The sequence below is a fragment of the Accipiter gentilis genome, chromosome 32 (assembly GCF_929443795.1).
Source record: "Accipiter gentilis chromosome 32, bAccGen1.1, whole genome shotgun sequence".
NCBI lineage: Eukaryota > Metazoa > Chordata > Aves > Accipitriformes > Accipitridae > Astur > Astur gentilis.
The window spans coordinates 6942602-6955013 of NC_064911.1; the positions used below are offsets into that span (position 1 = coordinate 6942602).

General features: G+C 42.2%; 1 protein-coding gene across 6 annotated transcripts in view; it reads right to left on the bottom strand.

Moving 5' to 3' along the window:
- The window catches only part of ERG (ETS transcription factor ERG), a 148544-nt gene that overhangs the window by 17606 nt on the left and 118526 nt on the right, over positions 1–12412 (bottom strand). For all 6 annotated transcript variants that reach the window (XM_049835084.1, XM_049835082.1, XM_049835079.1 and 3 more), the window contains one exon: positions 1763–1914. In XM_049835084.1, coding sequence (XP_049691041.1) covers positions 1763–1914 — 152 coding nt within the window. The remainder of the gene's footprint in view (positions 1–1762; positions 1915–12412) is intronic.

Below are 12412 nucleotides of genomic sequence, written 5' to 3' on the forward strand. Positions count from 1 at the left end.
CTTCACTCATGAGAGTCTCCCGCTATCTGATGCTTCTCTTGGCATTTTAAGCCATTGCAAGTCAGAATATTTAATCTTCTGGAGCTTCAGAGGGCTTCTCTGTTCTCTGAAGTGCACCAAAAAACACTTAAAAGAACCCCTCCATCTGGTATGCAATAGGTAGCAAACTAGAGGGAAGCAAGTCTGGTGGTAAACCTAGGGTTTGGATGAGACTGCCCATACCTACAGCAAAGAACTCCAACATATACATTCAGTTTGATTTGAAGTAAAGAACCAAACACCAGCTCACCAAAACATTTTGATTATGCCTATATTTTTTAAAGGTTTCTTATTTATGATAACTAGAAAGTTACCATAGCCGGAAATGTGAATTTTGCTTTTTTTATTCCTAAACATCGCCAAACGAGCTGCACACTGCCTATGTGGCAGTCAAACAAAACCAACTGACTTTTACCCATACATTTCTTCTAGGGACCTCAAAATAGCAAGGCTGTGACTGACCATCTTGTTCCACGAATGTCACTCAAGTCCACCTCAAAACACACCTCTAGGAATACATGGAGAAATAAAGATCTTGCTGAGCTAACCATGCTAAGGGTTACTAAAAGACTAAAAAAAAAGTGACAAACACCAAGAAGACAAATGTTCTAGAAGAACATTAAAATGTCATGAATTTCGGTGTGGTCTGCTTCCAGTTGGCAGGACACTTCATTATTCAGTGCATCACTCTTCTGTCTTCAGAACAGAACTGTCAATACCATTGCAAAGGATACTGCAACATATTTGTCCACACGTATCTTGACAAATAACTGAAATAATCACAGCTTGCAAAATTGGCCACAGTTAGTACTCTTGCATATCTTAGCAACTGAAAAACTGTAAGAATATTAAGCAACATAGCAGTAGCAGAAATGTTTCAGATAGGCACATCTCTGCTGGAGAGGAACTAGCAGCAAATCCCTTTTATTTGCAGGTTGCAGGTGTTGTGTCTATGCTGTGTATATCCAGTTGTTTATAAACACCCTCATATGTCATGATGGTCTAATGCTTTGACTTCGGAAATACGCTTGCTAATTATTTTGCAAACTGAGGCAATAAACCTTCCAGCAGAGGTTTGTTTGGAGGACAAGGCACACAGGAGTGAATGCCTTCTTGTTCAATTAACTGCTGAATCCCACAACCAAGCTTGCCAAGACTAACCAAGAATTTCTCAATTGTGCTCTTATATTGCAGTGAAGTTGTCAGTTTGCTTATTAAAATGTTTTACACTGCCCAAACTCAGGGGATAACCTAGATAAATGCTTTTCATGCACTGTTTTATTTCACAGCAGCTACTGTGTTTTTAGCATGTTGAGAGCTGGAGTGCATTTGGGATTTGCAGGGATATCATGTGGTACAGTGATCCCTTCTCTCTCCCACACACTCTGCGCCCAGCTAGCCCATGGTGTTAAGAAATGGAAGTGGCTCTTCATTTTGCAAACTTTAGGGTGAAATACTCCAAAAGGAGCTAGAGAAGTCAGGTAAGATCTGAGTGCCTGTAATCATCCAGTTCTGCTCCTGAAATGGGAAGAACAGGTTGGGGAGGTGGCTTCACTATGACATTTCTCAGCTCATTCTCTCAATAACCCTGGGAAATTACTGCTCTTTTCTTTCTGATCACCTGTATCACATTGCCACTTTTCCCCACATCATCTTAAATAATGTTAGTAGACTTAGGAGAAATGCATTTTTTTGCTTGAAATTTTTGTGTAGAGGGTCTAACCTGCTGGCACAATGACTCTTCGTTCATTGGTAGTCATATTTGGGGGTGGAACGTGCTTCTCTTCCATGTAGTTTCCATAGTTCATCCCAACATTGTCTGAGCCACTAACCATTTTCCCTCCTTTTGCCACGCTGCAGTCATCAGGAGAATTCCTAGACAGAGAAGAGAGATGTGCTTCTATTATTATTCCAGTCCCTACTAATATCCTCAGCAAAGAATAATGCTGAATGAAATGGAAAAAATGAGACTTGAGCACCAGTGTTGGGCTGTCACTGGAAAACCCAGTACCTACCACCCAATGACTCTGCTGATTCCTTCAGTTGCCTCAGAGAAAATGATCAGCCTCAATGGACCATATATTTATTTTTATTTTCAAAGGATCATGCTCTTATATGTCTCCAAACACATAAACACTAACGATTTATTTCCAGAGACCGGGCTAGAACGGAGGCTTGTTCATGAGCTTGCTGAGCCTGATGGTTGCAAGTAGCTGCACTTCTCTCTCCAAACATCTCACAGACAACTCAGCAAACACAGAGATGCACTTAATGCAAATTTGCTGAGGGAAAACTATCACTATTTGTCATTGTCCAAGCATTGGACAAGGCTTCTCCAAGGCTTGGACAGCTTCCCATCTCCACTGCTGTCATTGTTTCATGTGGGCCACACTCAGTTGCACTTAATGTCATGCAATGTAGACACACTTCTACGTATAGCTTACAGAAAAGGAACATTTGCCAAAGCCATGATTCAAAATACCACACGCATGACTGGAAAAACCTTTCAGCTCCTGACTAGCACAGTCTCCATGGTACTGTAGTCAAGAAATGGAAATCTGCAGAGGATCTGCAACCAGACACCTCTTTAATTTTGGCTTTGCTTGCTGAATAGGGTCTTTAGGTTTAACATCCCACAGGGGGTTCCCTAATGGCATTTTAATTGCATCACAGTTTTCTTTCTGGCAGACACAGACATATTTGTCCCTTAATTTAATGTCTACAATGTGTTTCATCAGAGAGAGAAAAATTGTTACAAAAATCAAAATAAAGAACAGAGCCACAGGGAATACCTTTAAATGTAAAGAGGCTGTTTGGCAAGGGAAGGAGGGTGTTGGTTGGGTTTTGGTTTCTTTAGTGATACTACATTACTAACAACTTTCTTTTAGTTCTGCCATTTAACTCCTGAAACTGTACTATGGTCTTACTAAACAAGCAGCAAGTCAGGTTGCGATGCTTCGTTTTGGTTCCTTGCAAACCAACTAATTTGCAGTCCAGAGAACCAAGAGACCCTCCAAAACCCAGACTCCTGGAAGCTTGTTTCAGGATCTGTTCCGGGCCCCTCAAGAAGGTGTTTCACCAGGGCCTCTTGCTCTCCCCAGCTCAGAAATCCCAGCTCTTGCTGCAAGTGTTGGGCAGCAGCGTCACTGTAAGCCCACCAGCGGTCAGAATACAGGTGCTTTCCTAGAAGAGTTCTGCTATTGTTTTGAGGACAAAAGAGGAAAAATAGTATACAGTTTGGACTACTGTCTGCTCAACATGTCAAAAGGATGTGGCAGGTATTTTATCCAATGCCCAAGTGACTCAGTTTTGTTGACTGCTCAGCTCTACCATGGGTCAGGAACTAATGCAGTTATAATTCTCACATGTGTGTTTTAAAAAATAACTAGCACTTGGAAAGCCAAAAAGATTGAGTATACATATTAAATACTAGAAGTACATTTTAAGTATATAGGGTTTCTTCTGTGCAGTGTTACTACTAATTTTACCACGTTGTGTTAATGTATATATTAAAAAAAATTAACTGCTGATGGCTTTTAGTTTAAAAATAAAATGTATCACAGAAACCATTCAATGGGTACTGTCATCTTCTTTAGGAGAAGAAACAGGGCCTTGAATGTTGCCTGGGAAACATTGGCTTCACATACCTTTTTCAGGTATAAAATATCTTGGGTGCCGTGTAACATATTACATACAAAATCTGCCTTGTGTAAAGGTCCTACAACTGCTTTTTCAGCCACAGGACTGAATAATAACCACAAGGCAAGATATAGTCAGCACATGGTCTTGCCTGTCATTGAGGAAAGCCTTTCCTCTCAGAATCAAAATACTTGGGCATTATTCTCTCAGGTTTAAATTTTCTATCCCACTACATACCTCTAAATATAATTCTGGGATGCAGCTTATTTCTGTGTAAACAGAGCTAAGCAAAACAAAGTAACTTTTTCTTTCAGACATAAACATGTTGAAAAAGAGCTTTTGTGATGATTGCTTGTGACTAAAACTTCGGCTTTTTCTGTTTACCTTTAACAAATACAAATGGCATATATGCATAAGTGAGTTTGCATACTAAATCACATATATTTGGAAACATCATCCAACTCCTGCCCTTGTACCTGTGCAATGCCCACCCTAGCTCCCAAGGCCAGTTATATTACAAAGACAAAAGAAAGAACCATTTAGCCCATTCACTGACTTTTTAGGGATGTTTTTGGGAAACAGAGAGCTAGAAGCATCCTTTGGCCTAACTGGCACAGTTACCTTACTTTGTTTTCCTGTGAAAAGGAACTTGGGATATAGGGACATTAAAGTCTTGCTGCTGATGTGAAATATCACATCAGTATTAGCCTACACCACTTTTATGGGCAATCGTGCATTAAAAACACTCTTGTAAACACTGAACAGTAAATGATGTGAAAGATCCAGTAGTAGCACACAGCTTTTGGCAATCTGACAGGGCTTCTGAGCCGGTTTTCTGATCTGAATATAAACAGACGGGGGTGGGGAAGAAGATCATAAATAAGTCATAACTTTTCATTAAATTCCAGAAGCAGATGGTCAAGGGTTTTGTCCCGTTAGCTTACTGGGTGGACAAGCAAATCCTCAGTTCAGCAAATCTTCTAAGACCATGCTTAACTTCAAGCATGTAAGCAGCTCCATGGGAGCTAACAGGACTACTCAGGTACTTCAAATTGAGCGTGTGTTTATGCATACCACTGAACCAAGGCTTAATTCAAATGGCTGGAACGGACTTCTACAGTATAGAAAGCAAAACTGAAAATGCAAGCAGACACTAGAAAATGGTATTTTTAGTGCCCAGAACAACAAGAGAGTGATTGTCTGCAAAGGCTTTTTTTAGGCACTTTCTGTGAGTCTGCTTTATTTCTGAACCACCGGGGGAGCAGGGGCAGTGGAAAAGCAGCTTTCAGAAAGTGTGCCCAGTGTAAAGGGTGCAGCTTTGCAGTGATTCATCCTCAGCTCCAGGTCTGAAATGAAACCCGAGATGTTTTTCTTCACAGCTGCATGTTATTTTTACTCTTCGTAAATATACTGTGTTACACCTGGAATTTAAAAAGAAAAAAAAAAGAAAGTGGAAAGACTACAATCATGCTACCCAAGAGCACTTTGTCCAGTCCTGAGCTGATTCAACTCTGATTGCTGATAAATGTCTGTTGAAGAAAGTATTTCTCCATGGGTCCTTGGACCTGGAAGCCTCACCTTTATTCAGGGTTACTTAGAATCAAACTGATTTGATGGTTAAATTTAGCACCCACTCCTACTGAAGCCGATTGGAGTTTTGCCAACCATTGACTCTGATGAAAGCAGACGTAAGTTCATAAATAAGTGTATGAAACACATTTTTTCCTCTTTGCTATGCTACTATTTTCCCCATGTGACATAAAACACCTGTGCTGTGTTAAAATGCAAGGTGCCAGAGAAACACAGATTAGGAACAAGCAAAATTTTACATGATCTCTGTGACATTCCCATAATATAAACCCCTCTATTTAATATTTCTGAATTTCAGAGGGAAATAAATGAGAAAAATTGTATTCTTCGAATATCTACATAACTTTATAAGCTTATTTAAAAAGCACAGTTTGGATAACTTCCTTACAGAGGCTACTTATAGAAAAGAGGTCTCAGGAGAGTAGAGTGGTGTAAGGATATCTGTGAAGAGTTTTCTGTGCATGGTCCCCATCCAGCCTGTGGCTGGTCACGTCAGAGGACAGGCTGAGCTACCTGGAACTTCTCTTCTGTGAGGCTCTGGCGAACAAACCATGACACTGTCCTACAGGATACAGATTCCTCTCCTCACCTCTCCTCTCCCATTCCGTAATGCCAGTGATCTGAGAAAGAGGGGAATGGCCCCAGCAGGGCTGTGATGTCCCCACCCTGTCCTTACATACAAGAGGGAGAACTCTGCAAAGCCAGCTTCCTCAGATAATTTGGGCCAACATATGTAAACTTATATTTAGCAAAATGACATCACGTAAAGGTCCACTCATACTGAGTGTATTGCAAAGCATGATCAGGCTCATCTCCATTCACTGCAACTACTCAACTTGTAGTGGATTTGGTCAGCACTTCCCCCCACAAAATGGCTTGTCACTGAAAAAGTGGCCCACGAAGGAAAACCCAAAACTTCCCTGAGATTTCTTACTTTGATGTACACTGCTGTTTCTTAAAGCACACCTGACATACTTTAGTCCACAATATCAATTCAAAGGATTACACAGCTGCAGCCCTAAACTCTCTTCCCTGCCCCTCTCTACACCCTCTTCCTCTTCTCCAATCAGTGGGATTCACATTTGCTGAGACCTGCCACAGCAGTGACATGCAAAGAGGGGTCCTGCGGGGAACCCTTTGGGTTCCACTCTGGCAGCAATCACTGGGGACAGCCCGACCCTCTCTGCTGAGAAGGAGCCCACGCTCCCCATCCACCGGAGCAGGAGTGTGGCTGCACCAGAAGCTTTGCAGAGCCCCAGGGGCTGCTTCCCTGGCACCAACGGTGATCCCCATGAGTGCTAAGTGAGACTCTGAAAAGCGATACCAGAGGCCCCAACGCTTGTTTTGACAGAGCTCAGTTTCCACCACGCACGCTCATCGCCCAGCACCACAGCTGGAGGCGGCTGCCCGGCTTCTTCTGTGCATACACCAGGCCAAACCCTGCGCGCACACCAAGCCCTCTGCTCCTGTGCGGGCACCTGCCCTTCAGTTTGCTGCGGGAGTACCACCACACTTAACCTGCTGAAAGAAAAACAGGTTTCATTTTTCCTTCCAAGGCTTCTTGTGAAAGCAGTGCAAAATTCCCCGCAGAGGACTCCAGCATAACAGAGGCATTAAAATGCCAGAAGTTTGAAATATCCCTAGGGTGCTCACACAGGCTCTCACACAACTGCTGAGTGAACTGGGCTGGGGAGCTGCTTCCCCAGCAAGTACGCAAATAAGTAAATAAATGGGTGGGTGGGTGCTTAGCTATAACCTGAGTCACTCCCCCACCCACATGGGGTGGCTGTGTGAAGGCGATGCTCGCCCACAGGAAAAGGGACGGCCAGGGTGGGAGCGAGCTGCCGAGGTCCGTGGAAGGGAGGGAAGCCCCTCGGGACCTGTACCGCTGACTAAAGCTGGCTTAAACCGTCACTGAAGCCATGGTGACAGTCTGTTTAGCTTTGCTATAAGGTGAGTGTCAAAAGCAGTCCTAAGAAGACAAAAGAAAAGAAGAAAAAAGGAAAACAAGTCCTCACTGAGGCATGCAGTCATGGGAGTGCGCTGCTCCATGTGGGGCTACTCAGGGGCAACCAAAATGGTCTTCAACAGCCCCAACAGACCAGGGCTGCGGAGAGGCTGGGATTGGGGCAGCCCCATGCTAACGCACGCACACAGTGTCCAAAACAGGGGCAGACACTGCTGTGTGGGGTGCCCCGGGCTCGGTAGGTGCTCAGGGTTGCATGAGGCCGGCCCAGGGATCGCTCAGAGATGTCACAGCGTGGCACGTAGAGGTGCCTCCGGTCCCTTCCTCCAGCGAAAGCAGAAAGCAAACACCACATGCCAACACATGCAACGTTGCTGGCTTTCTGTAAGCAAAACAAAAGATGCTTGTTTATTGAGTTGTATGCGCAGCAGCCATTCATTTTCAATCAAACAATAACTTTTGCTAATTGAAACAATCTTTTCTTTTCTTTTTTTTTTTTTTTTGCTTAACTTTCCCCAGCTATCTTGCAAGTCCACAGCTGCTTCAAGCCTTAAGGCCATCATGGCAAATTAAGGCAGTCAGCGTCTGGCTCACTAGAGGCCAGTCAAGCTATAAATATTACCAGCCTGGCTCTTTGTGTTCACAGTGTGGGGAAACAGCTGGTTTAAGTTTGACTGCACGTTGTCATTTCTCCATTAGTGCAAACACTTCAATATTTCTTATGTGTGAGGTTGGAGTGAAGAAAGGGAAAGAAGGGAAGGGGGTCACTAAAAGCCAAAGCTAAGAAATGATGTTCTGTATATACATAATTTACAATTAGATTGCTGCCTGGGAGAAGGCTGAAGTCTGACATGGTGATAGCTAGGCCAAAGCCACAATGACTTCCCAGTTGGCCTATAACTTTCAGGACCTATTTTCTCTTGTTTTTCTTTTATTATTTTTATAGAAATTCTATTATAATGGTAATGGATTACATTTCTCAAATTGTATTTTATTTCAAGAGCTTGTAAGACTGTTGTATTTGTGGTTTCGTAAAATATGAAATACCGGGAGACAGGGCCCTTCCCAAACCACATATGCCTTCTTTTGTGGGCAGGGATCATATAGAAAGTTAGCAAAGTAGAGCATGCCAGGCATAAACAGAAGTGACATCTTGTATGAAAACCATAATCCCCCGTTGTCTGTGGAATGTCTGCTGATTTTCGTGATTAGCATTATCGAGCTGTGAGGCTGACGGGTGTGAAATGGTAAAGCCAACTATTAGCCACTTTTCTTTTTTCTTACCTTCTGCTTTGTCTTAAAATGCTATTCTCAAACTTTAAAAACTGAACAGCCCCACTGATACTACCCCGATCAAAATAAAACACCTACTAATGAAGGGGGAAAAGGAGAAGACTCATCTGCAAACACACTGGGGCAGAGACAACCAACAAACTGACAGTGCCTGTGCCGTGCCAGCCTGGGGGAACACTACAATCACCGGCTCTAAACATTCTAGACACAGTAAATACTGTACTGGAAATAAAGCTGTAATGATAGCAATAGTCATAAATAATGACAGTGATCATAACTCTTGTGGGGTCCTATGTCATTATTTGAAGACTAATTTTATATTTCACTACCCATATGAGAGCTTTTGGTTGCTTAGCACTTTTGAAATTCTGGCTATCCTCACCTCCCTCTTAAACTCCTGAAGCTAAATACACAATTTAAGCACCAGCGGTCAATCCAAAATGTAACCATGCCAATTATGAATGAACACATTATCCCAGAGTGAAAAGCTTCTTAGCTAGCACCTGCCAGCCCAGCACACCCCAAAAAGCTGCAAAATGGTAGCTATAGTAGTGCTGAGCTGGGTTTGTTTTTCTCCTTGACAACATGTTTGCCTCAAGAACAGAGCCAAACCATGCACCCACACACAAACACACACACACTCACTAATGTTAAACTGGTTGATTTTCAGAGCGAAGAGGAACTGCTTGAAGTAGTCACACATAAAGCCCTACATGGAGAAGATCCTGAATTTGCATTTTTTCCAGTTTGGTAGGCAGCCACTCCACCAACCACCCAGTGAATGGGAAAAAAGAATCAGTGTGAGATAACTAACACCACAACTTTTTACCCAAGATTAATGTTACTTTATATAGGCAGCTCCAATAATTGCATTAGGAAAGTCATCCTCTTAAGACAGATCTCCCAGCTTTGCAGTGGACTGACGTAGGGGCTGACTCAAGCCCCGTTGGAGACAGAGGAGAGAGACCCATTGACTGCCATGGGTTTTGGACCACGCTTGTTGTTTAGTCTGAGCTGAGGTTTACCAAGAATACCAGGGCTGCATGCCGGTGGTACACCACCAGATGTGGAAGGGATGGCACTTAGCCGCGGGGTTGTGCTCCAGCAATGGAAAAAGCCATGCCCTTGAAAAACAAGTGATGTCAGGGTAATTACTGCAGACCAACTCTGTTTCTCCATGTATTGGACAAAGGCAAGGTGTGCAAATGCTCTAACTAGCTCCACCAGCATCATACGACAGACAGAAGCATAATGCAGAGGTGCCTCATCTAGCTTAATGCACGTCAGCCTGGATCCTAGGAACATGATGGTCCTGTTGTGGTGGCAATACAGAGCCCCCATATTGATGAATGTACCCTCCTTAGTGGCTGGGCACATCAGCTGGCACATGGCCAGACTGCGCAAGATACCTGAAGTGCTACTCATTCAAATTAACTGATTTGTATAGCACAAAATAGCTACCACTTAGGAGACTTTACATCAAGGGGAAAAGGAAAAAAACCCCAAACCCAAAAACCAAACAAAAACTTGAGGTCACTCTGGACTCTGAAAAGTCCTCCTGTGTGTCAGGTGCACTCAACCCAGCTAGTACAGAGGCTATTTAACGAAACCGTAGAACAGTAACATGCAAAGAAAAATGGTATTTCCCCAAAGAGCCAGCACAAATGATGTATTAAGTGATAATTTCATTCTCAAATGGTTTTCAAGCAACAGTTGGTAGCACTTAAATCAATATTTTGCACATGATTAAATCTTAATGACGACTAATTATTTCTGGCATTTCTTTAAAACTTCTGTATCAGCCAAGCTGATGTTGGAAAACTTCTGCTGTGCCTTCACTGCAGCTAACTTTCAAAACGCTTTTTCAATGAAATCACCACACTGCTCACGGCAAGTGAAATTTATCTGTGGCCTCAATAAGACTCTATGTTCCACTTCAGCCTCCCTTTAAAAGATTGATTACCTAGCAGTAAATGTAGTTCTTCCAAGCTACCTTTGTATAGTCCCACCCATGGGCATGGTGGAGTCCTGTGGGTGAGTGTATTCAGAGACCACTAAGCAATCCATGGATTTAAATGTTGTTTAAGCAGTACCTAGGGCCTCATGAGAGCATTTTCACAGGAGTGAATGTCACCCTAAATGCATGAATTGCATTCATTCATTGTAATGAAACTGCTCATACTTAATTTGATAAAATATGTAAAGAACAATAAACAGAAAAGTAAGTAACAGTATGACAAATGCAATCTCCAGATTTATATTATAGTGCCCTACTATAACAGGGTGAATCTTTTGGTCTGACTCAAGAGCAATAAATAGCAGGAAACGATATTATTACATTCAGGTGAAAGATTGACTATGTGGAGGCACAAAAGGTCTCATTAGATTTATGTACCTGGAAGAAATATAATGGCTGTACCAACACAATGGATTTGAAGAAACTCGATTTGATACCACCTGTGACAATCTGCATTATATATGCAACAGCAGCAAGGTAAATGACAGCTTTAATTTAAACATTTCTTTCTTTATTCAATTTAAGGTAGGCCCTTAGGCTATATTTTCTGGTGCTGTGCCACAGGGTTTAGCTTTAAAAATACTGTTACTGTTAAAGAAAACTGTGTACCTAATCCCTCTGCAGCACACTGAAAATAACCCTTTAATTTCATTCTAATGTTATTTCTTTGGTATTCACAGGAATGCCAGTTCTGAGACTGTTATGTTTTGACATTTAATGTAGGGCAATTACAGCCAAAGTATGTCTGGGGAAAGTCCTAGCAGAGAGAGTACATTTCTGTTCTGAGTGGGTACTTAATTGTTGATGTGTCAGGGGTTCAGTATGCTCCTAAAATTTTATGCCCCCTTCCAGACGACAGAATATATGGCCAGGAAGCAGTCTAACACAGTGAGAAGGGAGAGCTGGACAGCAAAAAGTTGCAATGCTAACTATTCTCTGGTTACCACTTTGTGGGGTCTGGTACCCTGTTTTGCATCCTCTTTACATCGTATTATTCCGACCCAGGCTCCCACGTAGGAAGACGATTACAGAGGATACTCTGGAGTTTCTAAGGGCAGCAATTCTGCGGCTCTGCAATGTGGCTGTGGTATTTTAGACTCCTTTGGGACAACCCAGATTTTAAAGTGGGTGTAAACAGAGCAGGTACAGTTTTACTAAAAATGAAAAGCAGCTCCAAGCCCTGTAGCTACTGCATGTGTTAATTTTTAACATATGAAGCATTTTTAAGAACGGAGCCTTTCATTTAAGGAAATAAATTTATGGACTGCAAATGAGCAAGGTGGGGAAGGCTTCTGCAGAAAAGAAAATGCAAAAGTAACCTACAGAATGGCGGGCTACCGCTAATCTGTGCATATATAGTGTGGCCAACATTATGTATGTGATGAGCAGCAGATAATCTGTCAGGAAACCAGTGAAACACCAACATACAAATGGCGAAGGCCTAGCAGGACTTGAGGAAGGAACAAATGGGTTTCAGATTTGTAGGAGATGCATATATTGCATTGACCTGTAGTGACTTCCATATTGACAGTACTAATCAGTATCGTATCAGAATATTTGATATGATTATTTAGGAATAATTTATTACTGATAAGTAATTGCAGTTTATGCAAGGCTTGAGTGATAACGCACTTTCTTCTACAGCTGGCAGGAATATCACATACTAGGAAGCATTCCAGTTCCTGAAGTGTAATAACACTATATGTATTACATACACACATGTATGTGAATTTTAGAAATGCCACAACATATTCATACTCGTTACTTTGCAATGTTAGTTCTCCAGTAGAAGTGTAATACTAAGATCTATTTTTTCAGGCATGTGTTAGGCCTTATAGCATAGCAGTTCTCTGATGAAATAAACAGTG